Source organism: Castor canadensis, chromosome 11, assembly GCF_047511655.1.
Source record: "Castor canadensis chromosome 11, mCasCan1.hap1v2, whole genome shotgun sequence".
In the NCBI taxonomy this organism is placed as follows: Eukaryota; Metazoa; Chordata; class Mammalia; order Rodentia; family Castoridae; genus Castor; species Castor canadensis.
The window spans coordinates 45,567,010-45,590,546 of NC_133396.1; the positions used below are offsets into that span (position 1 = coordinate 45,567,010).

General features: G+C 49.6%; 1 protein-coding gene across 3 annotated transcripts in view; it reads left to right on the top strand.

Moving 5' to 3' along the window:
• The window catches only part of Abr (ABR activator of RhoGEF and GTPase), a 181,070-nt gene that overhangs the window by 37,680 nt on the left and 119,853 nt on the right, over positions 1 to 23,537 (top strand). Inside the window, exon 1 of one of the 3 annotated variants that reach the window (XM_074046547.1) lies at positions 3,576 to 3,947. The exons of the other annotated variants lie outside the window; for them this stretch is intronic. Within the exon in view, the coding sequence (XP_073902648.1) occupies positions 3,887 to 3,947 (61 nt within the window). The 5' untranslated portion in view covers positions 3,576 to 3,886. Of the gene's footprint in view, positions 1 to 3,575; positions 3,948 to 23,537 lie in introns of those variants that run through there. 3 annotated transcript variants of the gene reach the window in all.

Consider the following 23,537-nt stretch of genomic DNA (forward strand, 5'->3'; position numbering starts at 1 on the left):
AAAAGATATAGATGCAGCTTTGAAGAGCTGAGGGTGCAAACTCTTGTTTTTTTGTTTTTGTTTTTGTTTTTTTTTAGCATCACAGAGGGTTTGTTGTTTTTTCATTTGAGTGTGGAGGGCCCCACTCCCCTTCTCCAGCTGTTCATCCAGCCTCTGCACACACTGGTGTTCCCTGCCTGGTCCTAGTTCAGGGACACATTCTTTTAGCCAGCAGTGACTGCTGGGTGATCAAGGAAGCAGGGACTCCTGGGGCCTTCCTGTTGAGCACAGTCAAGCTGGGTTGCTAATGTGAGAAGGGAAGAAGAGTGGAGATACCCAGTTTTGATCTAAGCATCCTCATTCTGTTTTCATTCTTGGCAGAGTGGCTGGTAGAAGCAAGAGTTGGTTGTTGGAGAAGCAGTGAATAGCACAGCCCTGGGAATAAAGGACATTGCTGCTGCCTTCAGAATGGGGTCGATCTCCTTCCCAGTCATCAGCCCAGCACTCTTGGCAGTGTAACCAACCTTAAATCTAGTGCTGAGGGAGGAGCTGGCAGGTCACCATGGAGATGGGGGAGCTGAGGACAGGCTGAATGCATAGGCTAGAGGGAGGGCTGGGGAGATGGAGAGCACTGACCCCAGAACTGGACAGGGAATGGTTGCTAGGGACTTGGAGGAGGTGGTGTGATGGATGCTGACTCAGTGCCTTGGGGTGCATGGCTGGTCAGGCACTTAGCTGAATCAGGGAGGTCTGTCTACAAGAACATCTCCCTGCTGCTCTGACAGATTGGGGTTGATGACTGGGGTTAAGAGCTCTTTAGGGTAGCAGGCCTTGGGCAAAATACAGAGAATGACTCTTTAACTCCTTCCTTCCCAGGGTTCACAGTAGGGTTTCCCAGCCTCTCTACTCCCCTCAGTGCCAGTGATCTAGAGGCATCTATTCCAGTCCCAAGTCACTGTGGTGCTTCAAGGCCCACCCATATGTCTCTAGCCAAGGTCAGAGTCAGGCTGTGTGGTGATAACATCTGCTGGAAGTCATCCAACAAGGCATCAAGGAAATCTTGTAGTAACTACCCTTTCCCAAGACACATCTGCCTGAGATGGGCATCTGAAGATGGAACAGAGCTGGAAGGATTCCTAGAAGGTGGTCTCTCACCCAGACACCAGCAAAGATTTCCAGAAACCTTTGACACCCTGCACTCACCAGTAGAGGCAGCGTGAGGTCTGTAGCAGACTGCATGGTCCAAGTCCTAGTCCCCACTAACTGGGTGGGTTACTTAACTACTCAATGCTTCAGTTCTCTCATTTGGAAAATGCAGAAAACAGAGAGAATGGTGATGTTCACAATGAGATCATCCTGTGAACAAACTTCTAAGATTCAAGCTGGCCACACAGTAGGCACTCAGTGTCAGATATTAGAAGTATGGCCTCCAAGATGGTCTCTCCCTCTACCCTCCATTGTGTTGTGGAAGGCACGGTTTAGGGCAGGATTTGACAGAAGGTAGAAAAAAGCAAACTATGGCAATGCTAAGGAGAGCAACTGCAACATTTTCACTTGAAAAATTCTGAAAATAGCTTGTTCAAGCCTTTGTAGATAAAAATGTAAAATGTATGCAAATGTATGTGACTCACACAGAAACATACATCCATGGCCTCCTCACAGTCAGCACCGGATGTGACCATCAGGAAAATCCCCATGGTGCAGGGAAAGGGTCCAGGCTGCCTTGACTATTATTGTTGGGGGGGTAACACTTCTGCCTCCCTGGGCTAGGAATCTTGGATGACTGTGGCTCATGCTCCTATTTTCACCTCTCTCCTGGGTTCTGTGCCTTCTGAGAGTTCCACGTGGGGAGGAGAAGACTCAGCCCTTCTCTGCTTCTCCGTCTGCTTCCTGTGAAAGCCTGCTTGCTCCCTCTCCCATCCGGGAGCTCTCTATTTCTGGAGCATTTCATTGGAGATGCAAGGCCCCTCCATGCATCAAGCTCCAGGTGCTTGCTTGGTCCTCCCAATCTTATGTACCAATCAGGGACAGAGGGAGGGTGATAGCTGAGCAGGGAAGAGCAAAAAGACAGAACCAGAGTGTGAGCCAGGAGAACTGGGATGAAGGAGTTGGGGGAGTGGACATAAGAAGGGCTCATGCTACAGTCACCTGTAGAGGCTTCCATGTCCCAGAGTCTCTTCCCTTGCACTTTCCAACCTACTGTGAGCTGGTGGCCACCATCACTCCTTGGGCAACTGCAGGAGCCAGAAGGGTCCAGATAGCTTACAAGGCTGCGCACAGGCTTCCTCCCAGCATCATGGGTGAAGCTCTGCTTACAAACTCCATTGTGGTGGTTTGAAATGATAAGGAGCCCCACCTTCACCCCAGTGTTCTATGGGTACTGACAACACTTCTCAACAAAGGCCAGGGTGAACTTAACTCTGTAGACCTCTGTAGAATTGGGTCCCATGACTGTTTTGCCCTTAAGTTGCCTGAGGATGGGATGAATTGGAGTGGGGACTTGTTCCTTCCTCAGAACTGTCACTGTGCTGGTAAATAAGTGGTTTGTGCAGGGCTCCCTTGGTGGCCAGGCTGCTTCCCTTCCTTGGAGTTCAGGCTAAAAGGCTGTCCTGGACCACCCTTAACCTGACTCTTCACCGCTAACCCTTCTCCCAGTGTCCTTTGGCACAATGAGGTCTCCAGGAGCAAATCTATGGGAAAGTTGTCATGGGTCCCACAGACACAGGGGCATAAGCACCCTGCCCCCCAACGTCTTCAGTGCTCTTGAAGGGATCATTTTTAAAGGTTCTGTTCTAAAGGATCTGTCCTCTGAAGCATCTTGACCCAGACTTCCTTCAACTTGAATGTGATGATGCATACAGGATAGGCCTCCTGTATGGGGTAGGGATTCCCAGAAAGGGTTCCTGGAGGAACTGAGAGACCTGGAGCTTCTCCTGTATCCCCGTTTGTCCTTCCTGCCCCACGGGGACACATCAGAGAGAGAGTCTTTCCTCCGCAGCCCCTCGTGGATCCCCGCCCTCTCACCTTCAACCGCCGCCCCCTGGTGTGTGTAGGGCGGGAACTGACGCGCAGTTAGGTCAAGGGTGTTTAAATAGATGAGGCACCGCTAAGGTTTGGAAGGAAACTGTCCCTGGGCGGCTGGGCCTTCCCGCCGGCGCGCAGAGGACATTAACCCCATCAGCGCCGCTTTCCAGACTTGCCTAGGGGAGGGGCCTGGCAGCTGCACCGGCCCCAAAACTGCGCTTAGAGATCCTGGGGTGGCAGGTGATGTCACCCCTGCGGGCCCATAGGTCTCTCCTATCTTCAGGTTGCCAGAATTTTGCTGCTCCTAACAAGGGGAGGGGGGCGGGGAGCCTGGGTTTGTCCGGCCGCGGGGGAGACCCCACGGGACCATTCCTCCAGTGCGGGCTGGAGCCCCCTCTGGCCCAGACGCCGGAGGAGCGGGGGTCTGCGCTCCACACCCCCACCCCGCTGGAGAGGCGTGCTGCGGCTGGGGGGTGGGGGCGCGCCGGAGCTTCGCGCCGATTGGTCGCGGCCCCCACCCCCCGCCCCTGGGCGCCGCGCAGCCCCCGGGAAGTTGCTAGTTGGCGCGCGGGCTGCGGGGCCGCGGCTCCTGGATTTGCTGCGGTGCTCGCCGCGGCTGCTGCGGCCGGAGGGCTTCTCGGGGGCGCTCGGCCGCCTCGCCTCCTCCCCTGCAACTGCGGTTCGCTCCACCCTGCTACCTGTTTCTCTGCTTCCCCCGCCTCCACCCCGCGCTCCGCAACTTCGGCCTCCGGGTCTGGCCGCCCCTCCCGGCTCCCCGCCTGCCCGCTCCCTCCCTCCTTTGTTGTGCGATGAGGGTCGGGTTTCCGATCTGACGGAGCCGCCACCACCACCCCCGCCGCCGCCACCGTGCGGAGCCGCGGGCATGGAACCGCTCAGCCACCGGGGCCTGCCGCGCCTCTCCTGGATCGACACCCTGTACAGCAGTACGTGTGCGCTTGGGCCGGGGAGGCAGGGCGGGAGGGGACCCCCGCGCCCCGAGAGGCGCCCAGACGCCTCCGGGTCCCTGGTATCGGGGATCGTATGGCGTACGGGCCACGGCGGGGCTGCGGGCAGGTGATCGGCGACCCGGGAGGACGAGGAGCGGCGTGGGGTCACCAGAGCCGACTTCAGGGGGACGGGGGATAGAGGACCGACCGACCGAGCCTGGGGAACTGTGTCACCCCTTGCCACCTGTTGTGTAATCCAGTACTCCAGCGCTCAGGAGAGGGGAGCGCCTTTTCTAGGGCTCCTGGACTGGAGGCTTCCCTGTTCACACTGAGGCAAGAAAGGCCATTTTGGGAAAAGTCCTTGGCGCTCAAGTTTATCACCTCAGGGACGTTCTGTGGTTTGGGATGAGGGTGGGATCGAGTTGGAAGCTAGACCATGGGTGCAGATCTCCGTGGGGGCCTTTTGGGTGAAGGAGCTGAAAACCCCCAGCTCAGCAATCTTTCCTGCCAGCCTCATAACCACCCCCATTCTCCTCATCATCACCCCCCTTAAAAAAAATCCTTCTCGGGTTCTCCACCCCCTCTCTCCCAAATCTGCTGCGATCGTGTGACTGCTCTTGCACTGCCGCGGGGGATGTTTAACTGATCACTAGGACTTCCTGGGGGCTTGGGCCAAACTCAGAGCCATCCCCACCCCACCAGACTGGCTGGCTTAGGTGGCTGAAAGGGGTGGGCCCCTTCTCTGCACCTCTCTCTTGAGACACCTTCCCACTAGCCTCAGAGGAAGAAAATGGGTTTTGCCTTTCCTGATTCACTTGCCGAGGACCCTCCCACTCTCTCTGAACATCTGGAGCCCAGCGTCCTGAGGCAGGGAAGCTGGTGGAGCTAGGTTCTGACTCTGAACATTGGATACTGGGACCAAGGGCATTTTAAAGGGTCAGCCTGGCTGGAGTTCCTTAATAATAGTCATATTCACTAGTGGCAGAGTGGGCTGGAAAAGGTGATACCTTGAGCCCCCAAAGTCTAGCCCTGGAGGCTCTGCAATACCCAATATCCAGTTTCTGCCCTCTGCATCCCTTTGGGTCCTGTCATTCCCCATGTCTTCTCCCCAATCCTCCCATCCTGCTTTCCTCCTCCTCCCAAGCTCTCTCCTTGTAATGGTTCATTCTCCTTTGGTTTTTCAACATCAAAGGGGCAAAGCTGGATCCCCTGGGTGTCAGTCCTGTGCCAAGCCCAGCCATCCATCTGCTCCTTCCTGGCAGGGGCCAGCTTCGGTGGGTGAAGGTCAGGGCCCACAGCTGTGTGGCGTGTGTGTGCACGTGTATCTGTGTAAATGGGGGCATGCATCTGTTCTGAGCCCTGTCGCAGATCAGCTCCTGACCCAAAGGAAGGATTAGTGACCTCTGCTTGGCTGTGCTCTTACAAATAACAGGCATAACAATACCTCATATTCACACGCTGCTTATGTTCCAGAATGTTGCTGGCACTTTGCAAAACCCAGTACTGGTTTCCCAATTTCCCAAAGCGTGGAATCCTATGGAAACCAGTCTCTGGCTGAAGGCTCCCCCACCTGATCATTTCCAAGTCCCCACCCCCCACTCCAGCCTGAAGTGGAGAAGCAAAATTGCTGGAGGAGGTTGCTCTTTGAGAATTCCTGATCAGAGGAAAGCCCGAGAAGGGAATTAGGCTAAGGGCCTCTTTGTGGGAACCCTAAACCGGACGCAGGCAGCCTGACGCTCTGCTGCCACAGCCCTGGACCCCTGGGTTGGATGGCGGGGTGGGCTGGGGGCATGGACTTGGTAGCAGTGTGTGGAGTCCCTGCATCACTCTTCAGAACAGCTTATTTGAGAGCGCGAGGCTTCCTGGGGAGGTGCTGTGCAGTCATAGTTGGGCTGTTAGCCATCAAGTTTCCTCTTGACAAGAGCCTAAATTAAACAAATACCCGGGCTGTCATTTGCCTGGCAGCATGGTTTTGTGGCTCCCAGAGGAAGTTTCTTTGCCTTTCTGGAAGCTGTTTGCTTATGAGGCTAACAATCCTGGGGTGACAGATTACCACAAATGCCAGATCCATCAGGAATCATAAAGGGGGTATCTCCAGGGCATCCTGTGACTTCTTAAAGACGTGAATAACTCAGTGATGGTTGCTCCTGGAACAGTGATTGTCACATCTCCTGACTGCCAGGCACTGTGTTAGGCACTTTCTAGCCATTCTCACCAAACTTCACAACAGTGAATTCTCTTTTTTTTTTTTTTTTTTTGGTGGTACTGGGGTTTGAACTCAGGGCCTCACACTTGCTAGGCAGGCGATCTTACCACTTGAGCCATGAACCACTCCGCTAGCCCTGTTTTTAGTGATGAGTTTTTTTCAAGATAGGGTCTTGCAATCTATTTGTCTGGGGTTGGCTTTGAACCACAATCCTCCTGATCTCTGCCTCCTGAGTAGCTACGATTATAGGTGTGAGCCACCAGTGCCTGGCTCAACTCTGAATTCTTACAGATTAGGAAAAAGAGGCTCAGTAAACTTAAATCATTTACCAAAGGTCACATAACTGATAAATGAGACACAGCAGGAATTCAGATATCCTCCAGATAAGTCTGAGTTTATTCAAGGCCTTGGAATGTCATTGAGTGGGCGACATCTGTCTCGTCAGTCCTCTGTCCCAGATTTTTCCCTGAAATGGTCCAGAAGTGTATGTGGCTTCAATGGCTCTGACCCCACCCTGTCCCTGTGACTTGTAGGACCTAAGGGCTGGGCCTGGAGCCCAGGTGAGGATGGCCAAGGCTCCATCTAAGCCCACTAAAGCCATTGGCTGTCTACTCCCACCACCTGCCCCTTCCTCATAACCCTTCTCATCATTGGAGTTGTCAGCCTGTTCTTTCTGGCTTAGCATCTGTACCAGAAGGAATGTGCCTACTTTGTTACAGGTCTTTTGAGAAGGGGAGGATCCTGTCTATTCCCTGTGGTAGGAGTCCTGAAGGCTGGAATAATGGTCAGAAAATGGTCATTTGTGTGACTCAAGGGGATGGGTTAGAGTCTAGCTGCCAGTGTGGCCTGGGACTGATTGGAGCAGAATCCTTTGCCCTTGCCTTGATAAACTGGAGTTGCAGATGAGGGTTCCAATTGTCCCAAATGCCTGTGTCTGTACCACTCTTTCCCGCATGGATGTAATGATGCCAGCTTTACTCCTCAGTACCTTCCTTGTCTGGCCTCTTTCCCTGGGCTGGTGTGATTTTCACGGTGGGGCTGTTTTCTTCTTCCTCTTAAGTCTAGGTCTTTCTCCAACTACCTTTCCACTAAACACTTCCAGCCTTCTCTTTGTTTTCTTCTATACTATGGAGTTAGGACTAAATTAAGTTCTGTGAAGTAACCCACAGTGAGAGGTGTGCTAAAACTTTCTCTCTCCTTCCAAGTGAAGGTAGCCCTCCAAGCAGATCTGGATTGGGATGTATATATGCCCCAGGCAGGCTCACAATTTTGCTTCTCTTCAAATGGGAACTCTTTAAATACATGTTCTGGATTCATTTAGGAGAAGCCAAGGGCAGCATTTTGGGTTTCTTCCTTTGCCATTTCAGCTGCTCTTTTGTCCCAAGCAATGTATACTGATCCCACACATACCTACCCTTCTAAGCCCAGCAAAAGCCTACAGTTTCTTGGACCTCATGGGAGGCAGAAGATGGCCATATGTAGTAACAAGAAGCCCACCTTTCGGAGCTCACGTGTCTTACCCCAAGCAGTATTTCCAAGGAATAGTTTCAGTTCCTTGTGATATTTTCATGCCCCTTATAGACTCAGTTCCTACCCTGGGCCAGGAAGGTATTGGGAGTTGTGGGGTTGCAAACCCATCTCCATATGATCATGAGTTAGCCTCAGTGTCTCATCTTAGTCCTATATTTTTGATATCAAGAATCAAGCCCCTAGCACTGTGTGAACTTGATGAGTACAGCTCAGTCAGCTGGGCCGCATCAGACCACCCCGATGTGCTAGTGAACACACGCAGATAGGTGGCTTTTTTATGCTCTGAATAGAATTTATTCCTTTTTGTCAACACCAGCCCATAATTGTCATGACTACTAGAAGGCGCCTCAAAGGTGGGACTGGCAAAATAATTGTCATCTGTTCAGAAAAACTTAATTTTTTTTTTGTTGTGGTTGTTGTTATTATTTGGAAAAAAGGAAGAAATGATGGGAACATTCATGGCAAATTAGCTAGAAGATCTTCTAAGGCGTATCAGGTGTGTGGGGAGCAATGAGAAAATTCATTGTTTCTCTCAGGGTAGGATTGAAGACTTAAACTGTTCTCTGTTTGAGATATGATGTTTCCTGGGGTGATTCTAGTACCTTCCTTGTGCCTGCTCCTTTGTAAAGTGAGGCTATGATGCCTATCAGGGATGTCATGTGGATTAGTTAGTTAATGGTTATTAACTGCTTTGAAGATGAGTGCTGTTGAACTGCTCAGCGGTCCAACTCCTCACAGTCCTCATCATTGGATAGGGATCTGTGAAAGTCTTGCAGAGGAGTTTGGAAGGACTGGGTGGGTAGTAAGGGGACAGAGGACAGAGCATTGGACCATCTGTGTGTGTGTGTGTGTGTGTGTGTGTGTGTGTGTGTGCGCGCGCACGCGTGCGCCTTGTGCATCCTAGACAATTGCTGTACTGCTGAGCTAGACCCACAGTGTTTTAGAGGGTTCCCAGCCCTGTAAGTGGTTCATGCACAAGCTCTCAATAGTTTTTGGTTGCATGAGTATGAAAGAGAAAAAGAAAACTCCAGAGTTCTTGGCTCCTTTAACTTGCTATTACCACCAGAAATCCCAGAAACCCATTTGCTGGCCCATTCACAAGTTTCCTGGTGTGTGCAGTTGGTAATTGTAGTAGTTTATAGTGGAGTCAGAGACCCCCCAAGGGAGTCCCACCCTCTGCTAGGGCCTGGGATTGGGACGCTTACTGCACTGCAGTGTTGGTGCTGCCACTGTTTAACTCAGCTTGAGCCCTTTGCAGGTAAACCTAGAACTAGGCGGCTTTATGTGACTTTGGGACAACTCTGTGTCCTTTGCCTCCTGCTAGGCCCTTGGTTATAGTGTGTGGGGGGATAACCTTCCATGCTCTGCCTACAGGGTCTTGACACTTTCCTCTGAGGACTGCTTGTACCAGGGAGATCTGCAGATATACCTGTCTCCAGGGCTGCCATAGAGGAGGCTGGTTTTTTACTTCTTAGGTTGGAGCCATGGGTACCCCTGTTTGGCAGCGGGAGTCTTCCTCTGGCCCCTGAAGTCTGAGTAGAACCTGTTTCAGATCCTGCAGATAAGGCAGAAGAAAGAAATCAGGGCAAGAAGCAGATAATAGCGTGCATCCCAAGTCGAGGTTGAGGACAGAAGCCCAGTACTCCCCCTGCCCAAGCCATTTGGCAAAGAGCCCTTTGAGGTGGGACCAGCTGGTACTAAGGTCATCTGTGGGTGGAGTGGCCAATTCTCTGTCTGCAGATTCTGACCTGATTTAGTCTCCCTCAGTTTTGTCCCTGCACTTAATTCTTGTCTTCTCTTGCCCTTCTTCCCTGCTACACACCAGAACAAAAGATGAATGTGGGTTTCCTGGCTGTACAGAAAATGTCAGGTTAGTCCAGCCCCATCTGGAGAGGGGGTGAGCTCCATGGGGACCCAGTTGGCCAAGTGCCATTCCCCTTAACCTTTCCTCTGCCCTGATTGCTGATGCCTTCACATCCCTGCAGACCACAAGTGACATGGCAGATGTGACCAGGTATTTTGCCTAAGGTGAGCAAGGTTGGTTATCTGGGGGCCTCATGTGAACCAGTGCTGAAGGAGCTCAGAGTCCTTGTCTCTCCATCTCTCCAGGTGACCAATGGCCATTGGTCTCCCTGGGGAGTCTTTGGAGCTGGGGCTGCCTAGAAAAGTCCAAGATAGACTAGGGATCTGTGGGTTTACTTAGAACTAGGAGAAGGATGTGACCATAATTACCTTCTTGGGATTGAAGAACTGATGCTGTTAGTGTGCTGGGTAACTAACTCCTTTCTCCTGGGTATTGCCTCCAAGGCAGCAAGAGTTAATGGATCAAGATTGCGGAAACCAAAGATGCTGTGTAATTAAGCCCAGTTAGCCCTCTCTCTGGTGGGAGAATCTACTCCCCACAGCAGCAATTGATTTCCTCATTTGTGGTTACCCTGTCTAGCTGTGTGTTATCCTGAGTGTTTTGGGTTTTTTTTTTTTGGTAGTGCTGGTGTTTTGAACTCAGAGCCTTGTACTTGCTAGGCAGGTATCCTACCACTTCAGCCACTCCTCCAGCCCCCTCCCTTTTTTTTTGCTTTAGCTATTTTTTGAATAAGGTCTCACGTTTATGCCCAGGCTGACCTGAATCTCTTATTTATGCCTCCTGCATAGCTGGCATGACGGATGCGAGCCATCATACCCAGCTTATTGGTTGAGATGGGGTCTCACAAACTTTTTGCCTGGTCTGGCCTCTACCACTGTCTTCCTGATGTCTACTTCCCAAGTATCTAGGATTACAGATATAAGCCACTGTGCCCAGTCCTGAACCCTCTCCCATTTTTTGAGTCTCTTCCGTACTTTTAGGAGAAAGACCCCTCTATGAGAGTTTTGGGGTCAGGGTGGCAGTGGATTGGATGTCATGGTATCCCAGTGGGGGTCCTCTTTGGGAAAAGTGTCTGCTTTCTGCAGAAGTACAGAGAAACCTTATCTTTGGGTCTTCCAGAACCACTGTGTCCAATGAAAGGAAAGTCCATCAGTCCTGCTGGACTTGGAGAAATTAGATTTTTCCATCTGGTGTAGAAAGAATGGAAGTGAATGTGCAGTTAATCAACCCTACTCTGTGCCAGATGTTATGCTAAGTACTTTCTTCACATTATCATAAACCCCCAAAAGAGCTGGGTGCCTGTAATCGTAGCTACTTGGAAGGCTAATATTTGGAAGGTCATGGTTTGAAGTCAGCCTAGGCAAAAAATCCTTAAAACCCCCATCTTAATAGAAAAAAACTGGACATGGTGGTGCTTGCCTGTCATCACAGTGACAGTGGGAAGCATAAAATCGTACTTCAGGCCAATCTGGACAAAACATGAGACCCTATCTCAAAATAACCATAGCAAAAAGGGCTGAAGACATGATTCAAGCGTTAGAGCACCTGCCTAGCAAATGCAAAGCCCTGAGTTCAAAACCTAGTACTTCGAAACAAACAAAAAACCAAAACAAACAAAAACAACAACAACAAAAAAAAAACCAAGGGTAATTATTATTATTCCCTGTTATATAGAAGAAAAGAAAAAGAGAGCCAGGGCCCTGAGAAGATCAATTGTTGCTGAAGGTCTCCCAGTTTGCACTGGACCAGATGTCCATCCGGTCTCTATGACTCTGTAGCCCACTTGGTTACTTTGTGCCAGCTGTGGCCAGGCCCTTTGCATGTTATCACCAGTTCTCTCAGCCCCTATCTCATGGGGCATGCTATTTTCTCAACTTGATAGGGAGGAAACTGGGGCTCTGGGATTGATACAAGGTCATAGAACTAGAGTACAAGGCAGACATTGAGCATGGGGTTGGCCTCACTCTAAACTCTGCTTTCACCTTTTACAGCATGGTAGTGAGGGCCCCTTGGTGGCTTGATCTGGTTCATCTCTGGCCAGAATGACAGCTGTGAAGACTGTCTTGGCTCTCCCCATGGTGTCCTGTGAAAGTCCACCAACTGGGCTGGCCCTTCTTAGAGTACTTGAAGCCCGTATGCCAATATGACCTTGGTTTTGGGGTCATATTGAGAGAAAGAGAGAGAGAATATAAATCTCTTTGGAGGTAGGGATTGGATATATAGCTAGCACTCAGTTTCCAGAGCAGAGTGAGGCCAGGGGCAGAGAAGTGGGAACTGGAAGAGAGGACTTGGCAGAGCCCAAGGGTGCTGGCCCTGCTCTCAGGCCTTTTAAAATTTACCTCCATAGCTTTAGAAGGAAAATAAAGAGCCCTTAGCCATAAATCAGGCCACTGAGCACCAAGGTCCTTTGCCCAGACCCGGTTGTCCAGGGATTGGCTGTTGTGTCTGACCGCATACACGGGCACAGCATGCTAATGGCGGGGTGGTGCCATGCAGCTCCTCCAGCCTAGCTCCCCACTCCCCCAAGTGGAGAGTCCCCTGCTGAGACACCAATCCTCTGGGGAAGCCTGAGCCTGGGGGCTCACACCTTAGCAGGCTCCCTCTTTGAAGCTGCAAAGACCTATTTCACCAGTTTGTGTGTATAGAGCAGAGGGAGGAAAGCCCACCGTAGCTGAGGACCAAATCAGGGGAGGAGGAGTGGGAGAGTGTGCCCAGTGCCATTCCCTCCCCTCCCCCTTGCTCCTGCTCCTTGGTGGCAGCTCAGTTCTTTCTGAGTCAGTGTCATTTTTAGGGCCACCTGCTTGGGTGGGCATAGGGACCCATGCACCAACCCCTCTCAGTTACATGTGTTTTTTGTAGGGGAGCAAATGTGAAATTGCAGTTGTTCCTAGGGATTCCTCTTCTCCCACCACCATGAACCTGCTGTCTCTGCTTCATCCCTCCCGTGGCTCCTGCTTTGTTCCTGCTTCTCAACCCTTCCATCTTACTTCCAAAATGTAGCAAGAGCAGAGACTAAGTCTTGACACCTCCCCTTCCCTGCACTTCCAGGTGCCACCTGAGGCACTGTCCACCCCTCACCAGCCCAGAGCTTTCTCTAACTATTCCTTCCCTCTTCCCACACTTCCTTTCAGTAAGACCCCTGACCTGTGTCAGGCTGCCCAAGTCAGAGAGAAAGATGACAGACCAGATGGGGTCTTACCTTCCACAAGGGACACATGGTCCCTCTCTCTAGTGCAGGTTGAAGTGGTGACTCGTGCAAGCGGCCCGTGTTGTTCTCCCTCACCTTGCCAGCATTGGGGAGCCTGGGCTGACTTAATATCTTGTGACAGAGGCTACTGTTGTCAGGTCTATGTCCTGAGAGAGGAGCAGGAGGACTGGTGGGAGGTCCAGGGTGTAGCATCAAGGGAAATTTGTTCATGGGTGGCCTGGCCAAAGGAGTGAACGCCATACCCTTGGATGTCATTTCCCAGAGGCTTCCAGTGGAGACTGGGCTAGACACCAAAGGAGACTGGGATAGACAGGTGACTTGCTAACTCTTGGAATGCCACCCATACATAGTGCAGACGTGTTACATTGTAAGCCAGTGCACACACAAACTGAAACAAAGTTTCGGGAGCAGTCCTTACTTACCCTGTCACATTTGCAATGCATTGGTATCTTTATGCCCTACTGCCCTTTCCCACACCATACCAGTTAAATTAAAAAAGGAGTGGGGGACTGGGGATAGAACTCAGTGGTTCAGTGTTTGCCTAGCATGCACCAAACTCTGGGTTCAATTCCGTTACCATTTAAAAAAAAAAAAGTTGGTCATGACTTACATCGATTTTTATGGCTTGAAATGTTAAAAAACAAAAACAAAAACAAAACTGGGTGAGATGATCTCCAAGGGCTCTCATAACTGTAAGCAGTAATAGTTCACCAGACTGAAGTCATTAATATAATACCATCAAGAACTTTTTTCCATAGTCACACACCTCGGTTTTTATGGACTTAATGGGTTTCTTCCATTTGACTTGTTTAAGATCTAACTTATCGAGAAGGGAAACTTGTACCATTTGCAATAAATAAAAAGTTAGCTCACAAATAAACACAGTAAAACCAAAGCAGTGTTATTAATCCTAGTTATACACTGTTGCTCTCGGAAGGCTCTAATTTTGAGCCCTCCTGCTTCTTTGTTTAAAGAGTGATAGAGGATACAGGGACATAAAGACATCCTAGTACCAAATGGAGTCTCTCTTCTTCAGTGATAGGAAAGAGTGAAAGCAATAAAGAAAGGAACAATTTTCTTAATATGTGGTTGAGAATAATTTAATGCAGTGTGACAAACAAGCGGATACTAATCAAAGGGCCCCCTGCACTGGCTTTTCTACTTCCATCTACCCCGAGTCCTGGGCCCACTTTTTCCTGTGCTACCTACTCTTACTGTGTTAGCACAGTTCAGGTAGCTGGGTCCCCTCAGTACTGTATTCCCACTCAGAGCAGGGCTGACTGTGAACCCCGAGGCACAGCAGACCCTCTGTGGTTGTAGATTCTAGGCAGATGAAAAGCAACCCCTGAAACTCTGTCCTAGGAGCCCTTTTTCCCATAAAAATAAAAATAACAAAGCAATTGAGTGGATACCTAAAGGGTTCCGGATGTGAGCAAGTTTTCTCACATTCATGGTCTCATCTAATCCTTACAGTGTGTTAGCCAGCCTTCCTTCACTGTGACAAATGTCTGAGATAAACAGTTTTAAAGGAGGGAAGGTTTATTTAGGCTCACGCTTTCAGAGGTTTCAGTCAATGGTCCCCTGGCTTATGTTCTGGGCCTGTGGTGAGGCAGAACATCCTGGTGAAAGGGTGTGACAGACCAAAGATGCCCTCCTCCTGGTGGCCAAGGAGCAGAGAGAGACAGCCAGAGAGAAGAGATCAGGGAGAAGATACAGCCAGGGAGAAGCTGTGCCTCCAGTGACCTACTTCCTCCAACTAAGCCCAACTTCTGGTTTCCACCACCTCCCAGTCATGTCATCAAATGATGAATCCATTACTGGTTCATAACCACTGATGAGTCAGAGCCCTCATGATCCAGTCACCTTCCCAGAAGTCTTGACTGGCAGCTTAGCCTCTAATAGGTGAGTCTTGGGAGATTCATATTTAGATCATAACACTCAGTAACCCTGTGAAAGGTTGTTACCCTCATTTTAAAGATGAAAAGAGAGATAGGATTGTGATTAGCCACAACTGGGGACTTTCACCATGGGGGCACCTGCCGTGGCCCCTTCATGAGTGGCAGAAGCTTAGGAATCAGTGCTTTATGAGTGAGTACCTCTGTCTAGACCAAACTCTTGTCTTCCCTGCTCTATTTTCCCCCTGAAGGGCCAACTTTTAGCATTAATGGAGTAGAAATGGTTGTTAATTTTCTAGTGTGTCATTGAGAGGGTTAATGAGAAACCAGCTGGCGTGTCACCCAGCTGGTGTGTCACCCAGCCGTGGCAAGATTTTTTTTTTCCAGACAGGGTCTCACTTTGTAGCCCAGACTGGGCCTGGTTCTCACAGTCCTCTTGCCTCATTCTCCTAAATGCTAGGATTACAAACAAGTGCCACCATGCACACCCCAGGATAGCTCCTGACCAAACACTTCCCCCCACCCTGGAAGGCCTGGCACTGCTATGTGCTGTCTCTGTGTAGAACCTTCAGAGAGCAAATGTAGGGGCTGATTCCCTCTCTCCCTTTCCCTGGAAAGGAAGGATGGGACACAAATTTGTTGTAAGAGGAATGTTTTCTGGCCTGAGGACCCTGTGTTTGGCTGGTCAGCTGCCACCAGGGCCAGGCCTTAACAGCAATTGCCTGCAGTGTCCTCCAGGCCCCTCCCTGAGTCAGACCTCATCAACCTTTTCCATTGGCTGTGCATATCTGTGGATTTAACCAACTGCAGACTGAAAATATTCAGGAAAAAAAAATCATGTATCGAATATATGCAGACTTTTTTCTTGTTGCTATTCCCTAAGGCATGGAAAGGAATGATGAGGTAAACTCATTTTCATCTGCCTCTCCTCTCCCCAGAAATCTTCTGGGGGAAGGTGGGGCACTTTCCTTCCCAACATAGCTAGTCCAAACTGCCTTTAAGATCCCCTGTTCCCAGGGGACCCTCTGGTTACCCATTCTGATTTCTCAGCATCCCATCACATTTCCTCTGTGCTAGCCAATGAGGCCCCTCACCTTCCCACACCAAACTTGTGCTTAGGTGAACTCCCCAGCTTTCAGCTCAACTCCACCACCTCCAGGAAGCCCTTCTGCCCTTATTGTAGCACTAATCTTAGTGCAATCTCTGGCTCACAATTGCTGACTCTGCTCTGGGCCACTTGGCACTTTTTTTTTTTTTTTTTTTTTTTGCAATACTGGTCTTAAACTCAGGGCCTTGTGCTTACTGCTTGAGCCATGCCCCATCCCTTTTTGCTTTGGTCATTTTTGAGATAGGATATTACTAGGCCTTGGAAGCCTGGATCATAATCCCCCTGTTTATACTTCCCTCGTAGGGAAGGTGTGTGCCAGCACATTCAGTTTTTATTGGTTGAGATGGGGGTCTTCTGAACTTTGCCAGAGAGTAGCTAGGATTACAGGTTTCTAGGGGTAGCACTGGCTACTTAGCACTTTCTTCTCTATTGTCTTACAGTGTTTACCTCTATAAGGTCTCATGCCAGTTGTCATTTCTTCTCTGCCAGACTCGAAACTCCTTAGAGGCATGAAGAATAACAAAGGCTGTATTTGTAGTATGCCAGACATTGTTCTAAGCACTTTATAGACACTCCATTTAATCTTCACCTAACCCCTGAGGTCCCAGTTATTCTTATCCTTTTTCATGGATGAGCCACCCCCTACCCCCAGTCTCTAGGGAGGTTAAACTGCTTCCTGTCAGTCACAGCCCAGATCTGTCTGGATGCCCCCTCCTGTGTTCTTTCCTGGAGATGTCCACATGCGAGGGCCTTCTGCTCCAGAACCTATTCAGGGATAAGGTTCAGGCATCTGTATGCTTGGAAGCTCCTCCACCTACCTGCCCAGCCAGAGTTGGAGGCTGGGGCTCTTAGCCATTGTTTTCCCTTCCCTCCACTCCACCCTTACTAGGTTCCTTGGGCTATGAATTCAATTGACAGAAGAACTCTAATTCTGTGCATCTGCATGAAGTCCCACAGATTGAGATTCAAGAAGGATTAGATGATTGAAACATGTGTATATGGCCCTCTATCTGTGGATGCTGCATCCATGGATTAAACTGATCACGGATAAATACTCTGAAGGGCTGGAGGTGTGGCCCAAGTGGTAGAGTTCCTGCCTAACAAGCTTGAGGCCCGAGTTCAAACCCTAGTACTGCAAAAAAAAAAAAAAAACCCAGAAACAAACCTCAGTAAACAAATGCATCTGTACTGAAGATGTACAAGCTTTTTTTTTTTTCTTTTTCTTTTTTTGTCATTCATTATTCCCTGAGCAATACGGCAGTGTAGCATCCATTGTAAGAGGTTATATGCAACTAATGTGGTTTTTTTTTTGTTTTTTGGGTTTTCTTTGGTGGTGATGGGAAGTTGAACCCAGAGCCTGGTGGATGCTAAGCACTTAATCACTGAGTTACACCTGAAACCCCCTCTTGTGCTATTTTGTTTTACTTTCTTTCTTTTTTGCAGTGCTGGGGATCAAATCCTGGGCCTTGTGCATGCTAGGAAAGCACTCTGCCTCTGAGTTACATTTCCCACTTGTGCCATTTTATATAAGGTTTGACCATCCAGGAGGTTTGGTGTCCTCAGGGCATCCTGTCCTCAGTCTCCCATGGATACCAAGGATATCTGTGCAGCATCCTGATCCATAGAAAGGAATAGGGGCCTGTGGGGTGGTAACAATACAAGTTATGGGAGGGTGAGGAGAGGGATTGTTTGGTAAGTTATTTTGTTGTGCAGATTGAAGGTCTGGGTAATAAATTGTCTGGAGCTGCCATATTCCTGATACAGTACTTCTGCTAAGGTAGTTTCAAGTTTTTTGTTTTTGTTTTTGTTTTTTTGTGGTACTGGGGTTTGAACTCAGGGCCTATACTTTGAACCACTTCACCAGCCTTTTTTTGTGGTGGTTTTTCCACTATTTGCCTGCGCTGGCTTTAAACTGATCTCTGCCTCCTGAGTGACTAGGATTACAGGTATGAGCCGCCACCAGTACCCAGTACTGGGGTTTGAATGCAGGGCCTCATGCTTGCTAGGCGCTCTACCACTTCAGCCACTCCATCAGTCCTTTTTTTTGTTTGTGATGGGTTTTTTTCGAGATGTGGCTCACTAATTATTTGCCCCGGCTGGCCTCGAGCCGCAATCCTCCTGATCTCTGCCTCCCCAGTAGCTAGGATTATAGGCTTTAGATTTCCTTTGTAACTGGAAATTTCTTTTACCAAAGGACAGCTTTTTAGAGCTATTCCCTTGTTGAGCAGTGTCTCAGAATAACTAGCTCAAAATATGCCAAAGGAGTGTATTTTGGGATGGCCTATTCTGGTGTCCCATGGCTGTATTTTGGGGTGGTGTATCCTGAACCCCAGCACCCAGCTGAGCCCTGACTGGGTTGGAGCTTGAGGAACACTTCATTATTGATTGAGAGGGTTTAAAGAGATGAAGCATGCTGGGGGCTGAGGCTCTGACTAGCACAGGGCCACCTAAGAGAATGGTGAGCAGGGAGGATTCCATCGGGAGGGACAGCTGTATGGGAGGAGGGTGAAAGGCAGTCAGGAAAGGATGTTGGAGAGATCAGACCAGAGAACTCTCTCTGCCTGAGCCATAACTCAGGGCTTAGCCTGTTAATTACCTAGAGTGTTCTGTGAAAATGCACGTTGTGATTCTGCAGGAGGCTGATTCCAGCTTCGCTCCCATCATGCTGGGAGCCTTGTCAGAGCCTGGCCAATCTATCTCTGGCACAGCCTCACCTGGTGCCCCCACCCATACTTAACGATCCCCACCCTCCAGATGCACTATACTTCACATAGGTGGGTGCCTTTTGCCCATGCTGTTCCTTTGCCTGGAGGACCGTCTTGAGCCTTTCTGGACTAGGTGAAGATGAGGTCAAAGTTACCTCTTTGGGCAGTTACTGACTAGGAGTGGGCTGGGCTGGGCTAGGCTGTAGACCTAGACTCCTGGTCCTGGAGAGAAGCCCTCCAGAGGTCTGGGAACACTTTACTGTCCCTGCTTCTAGCCATGGTCCCTGGGCTTGGAGAGGCATGGAATCAGGTGACTTAATTGACCTGCTTTGAACATTTGTCGTTCCTTGCCACATTTGAGTAAAAATAGAGCCGAGAATGACTGAAGTGAAATGCCACTTTGGAGTCCAGGAGAGGAGAGGCGGGGGCCTTCCTGGGAAAGGTACGTGCTGGGCATTCTTTGGTGGCTGTCTGCATAAGCCCTGAGTGTGAGCCAGAGCCAGTTCGCATCAGCTGTTCTCCATCTGCAGTTTTCTGTCTTGGCTGTGCAACTATTTCAGGACTTCCTGTGGTTTTCTCTGGAGCTTCCTGAGTTTTCTCCTGGGACCTCTGTGTCCAGGTCCCGGAAGGGCTATAGGTACCACCCTGGCTGAGTGCTGCCCCTCTGGCACCTCCTGCCCCAGCTGCCCACACACCCAAGGCTTCCTGGTGCCCTGATTTGGGGGAGCAGTAGCTCCTTCTCTCTGGGAAGAAGTGGTGGCACTGTGCAGGGTACCTGTGACTCTAGAGCCAGGAGTGCAGCTGGAAGGGCACATGACCTGTGAATGCTTCCTAGGGCTGTTACCTGGGGCTATTTGGCTTTTGTTGTGGTTTGGGATTTTTTAATTTAATTTTATTTTTTTGGCCGTGCTGGGGTTTGAACTCAGGGCCTTGTGTTGCTAGGCAGGTGCTCTACCACTTGAACCACATCCAGTCCTACCTCTGGCTATTTGCTTGTCCCTTTGAGTTTCATTTTCCTTACCTATTAAATGAAAACCATCTGACCAACCCTAGAGAAGGGTTGCTGAATGTTTTAACAAATAAAAATGCAGAACGTTATAGTGCAACGAGCCTGGAGTCTCAGCTACTCCAGAGGCTGAGGTAGGAGGATCACTTGAGCCTAGGAGTTCAAGGCCAGCCTGGGCAACATAGCCAGGCATCCCTCAAAACATCCCTCAAAAAAACAAACTCAACCAAACCCAACCAACCAACCAAATAAACAAAACCCAGGAAGCTGGGTGTGGTGGGTCACACCTATAATCTCAGCACTTAGGAGGTTGAGGCAGGAGGATAGCGTTTCAGGCTCAGTTGGTCTATGTAGTGAGACCGTGCCTCAAACAACATCAACAACAACAAAACCCCACACAACAATCAGAATGCTAAGTTAAATTTGAATTTTAGATTGAGTAATTGTTAAAAATATATCACATGCAAAATTTGGCACTTACGCATATTAAAAACTTATTTATTGCTTATCCAAAGTTCACATTAACTGGGTGTTGCATTTTACCCAGTGTCCCTACCATGGGATTGAATAGTATGTATGTAACACGATTTGGGGGTCCCATCTCGATGTTCCTTGCTCATTTCATTGCTTTCCTCTCTCTTTTGTGTCATCCCCTGACCTCTCAAAGGCCAAGCTGATATAAAGTTTCTGTGGAGTTGTCACAGAAGTATTAAAATTGTTTTTTATAGAGGTGACACAAAAATACTGCTATCATTAATGCAGCGATACCAGTGACAATCGCTGAGTAACCCAGCACTTGCTGTGCGTCCCACTCTGTTCCAGGCACTTTATGTATACTAAACTCCCTCATTCACAGCAGTCCTTTGAAGAGGTCTTACTCTCTCCACTCTACGGATGAGGACACTAAGGCACAATTTAGGTAAGCAATTTGGGTCTTTGCTGTACTTGTTTATTGACTGCCATGGTTAAAAGAGTTACAGTGTTTTTCAGGTCAAGGACATAGAAGCCTACAGGGATGGTTTCACAAAGCAGGTGATAATGCAGCATGCTCCCAGAGGGAGGTGTGACTTCCTGGGTTCCCTGTGATCCTTACATAGATAGAGGGCAGCCAGGCGGGAAGGAGTGGCACAAGGACAAGGATTGAATCTTCCTGCCTAGCACCCCCAATGGTTGTGGAGACACTGACCATGTGCTAGCCTGTCCCAGGTGCAAGCAACTCCAGGGTGTCCCTGAGTGTTTACTGAGAGAGTCCCTAACTGGTTGGCTTCCATGCCTGTCTGAGGTGCACACCTACAAGTCCTAATTCTTGATCCATTTCAGATTTACTCATTGACAGAAAATTGCGCAATGTCCTCCTTCTGCTTGAGAGCCATTGTTATTCTCCAGGATAGAATTTCTCCCTTTATAAAATGAATGTATGGGCAGGCCCCAGTGGCTCATGCTTGAAATTAATCTCAGCTACTAGGGAGGCGGGGATTACAGTCTGAGGCTAGCCAGAGCAAAAAGTTATTGAGACCCCATCTTAACCAATAGCTGGTCATGGTGGTATGTGTCTGTTATCTCAGATATTCAGAAAGCATAAATAGGAAGAGAACAGTCCAGCTGGGCCCAGGCAAAAACTCTAGCCCCTATCCTTAAAATAACTAAAGCCAAAAAGGGCTGTGGGCGTGACTCAAGTGGTAGAGCGCCTGCCTAGCAAGCTCCAGACCCTGAGTTCAAACCCCAGTGCCACCACCACCACCACCACCAAAAAAAGTAATAATAAAATAAAGTAAAATGAATGTATGGAGTGTTTGAGGGGTAGAAAAATCCCTAAAAATAGAAGGAAGAAAATCATGTGCCACTGTCTTACTCCCCAAAAGATCCCTTCTTTGTGTTCTTTGCTGTTCAGTCCAGCTGGAGTCCAGAGCATGTCAGAAACCTAACAAACCCACCTTCCCTGCATGCTTGTGGCCAAGGGATATAAATAGGAAAGTTCGGGAAACCAACATGTTGCACCTCCCCTTTCCCAGAGGCTTGGCTGTCTCCTTAGAGCAGGGTGAGCTGAGCATCACACACCACAGCTGCCCCTTCAAGGCCGCCTTGTGCCTATGTGTCCTCAACCCTGGCCCATCCCAGCAGACATGTGGAAGTCTTTGTTGCTTCAAGGGGCTGCCCCAGTCCTGTTCCCAGCTTGTGGACAGAGGTCAGAGTTACCAGAATGCTCAGCTAGCTCTAGCAGCCTTGCCTGGCCTGAAGACCAGATTCCAAGGCTTCCCCGAGTCTTCTCCCACCTAAGGCCACCCAACCTCAGCATGGTGGTCTTTTCCTAAGGGCTTTGCCTAACTCTGTTCCCAGCACCTTCCTGGTCCCTATCATCTTATTTTCTCCCCATCCCTTGTTCCCAGTCCTCCAGGGACTGCTCATAAGTGCTTGTTGGGAGGTTCAGAGGGGCCCTGATCTGTCCATCAGGAAACCAGCATCCCCACCTGGTTTCCATCAGGATGCAACAGGGAACAGACAACACAATCGGGCTGGGAGTCTGCGGAGCTTGTAACAGAATGACACCACTATGCGGGCAGGGCGAGGGCAGGTTCCCAGACCTGGAAAGATAGGTCATGAGGTCAGGGTTTCTGCCAGGAGCTGCCGCCTGCAGTGGGGCATATGCCTGGGTGGCCAAGGGAGGAGCTGGGGCAGGAAACAGAGTGAAGTCACAGGAAGCCAGCCTGTGTCCAGGTAACATCCTTCTCTTTGAACCTCTCCGCATCACACATCCCAGTGTGAGGGATGTAAATACCCACCCAGTGTGTCCTGGGGTTGTATAAAAATCAGCTAAGACGAAATGCTGACTGTGTGTTAATAGTACCGCTTTCTACCAGCAAGGGATAATTAATTATTAGCGATAAGTACTGGCTGAGTGCTCGCACCGACAAGTTTTACATATTCTCAGATCTGCTGGGGAGCCTCTATCCTCCACGGGTAAAGAGTAATCGCACAAGTGCAGAGCCTGTGTTTGAATTCCAAAGCCCCCACTGGATGTGCCAGCTGTGTCAGGCAAGTCACTTTAATGAGCCTCGCAGCAGTGAAATGCACCTCATGGTGGTTACAGAATGTAGCAGATATCCTCAGCCCAGCTGTAAAAATCCTTGATGTCTGCCACCGGGGCTTTCTGAAAAGCCCAATTTAACTGCTAAGTAGGAGGTGAGATCTGGGGGCCTCAGTCCTGTGTACCTGAGAAGGGACAGTGTGGCTGGGCTGGGAGACTTCCTGGTTCAGTAGAAGGCAGAGACCCTGGTGCCCCTGCCCTCTTCTCTCCACAGCAGCACTCCCTGGAGGCTGGAAGGTAAACAGTAGCTCTTATCCAGTGATTGGACAAATGTTCCCTTAAGGAGACTTCTGTATGACTAGTCTCCTTCTTGAAGCCTGGGCCTTGTTAAGTTTTAGTAATTTGTGATGGCGTGTGCTCCAAAATGTGCACCATCTGCCCTTCTCTGCTTCAACAGAGGCTGGTAACTCCTCTGTTGGCCGGGCCATGGATTCCAGGGGCACTCACTGCCAGAGTCATCTGCTCATCCCTGGCATTCAAGCAGCTTGTGGTGGTTGTGTGAATTCACCACCAGTGGGTAGAAACTTTGTTTTATTCTCTGTTATACCTCCAGCTCTTGGAACAGTGCCTGAAACATAAAAATTGCTTTTTGAAGGAGGGAAGGAAGAAAGGGAGGAAGGGAGAAAGGAGGGAAGGAAGGAAGGAAGGAAGGAAGGAAGGAAGGAAGGAAGGAAGATCTGGATTCAAGATTCTCCTTAGCACCAAAGAGACCTGGGTGTGAATATTGATTTGATGACACTGTTTCATTTTTGAACTTCACCTTCCTCATCTGTAGATTCGTGACTGATTAACTTCAGTCATGGAATATGTGTCTGACTGTATGAGGCACCCATTCAGTCAGTTTTGCCTGTTAGCAATATGTGTGACCAGAAGGACAGTGGACCCAGGTCTCCAGGACTCTGTTCCTGGCCATGTTTGTGTCCTCCCCTAGGGTCCCCCTCCCTGTCTACAGGCAGGGTCTGCTGGGAACCCCTCTACTC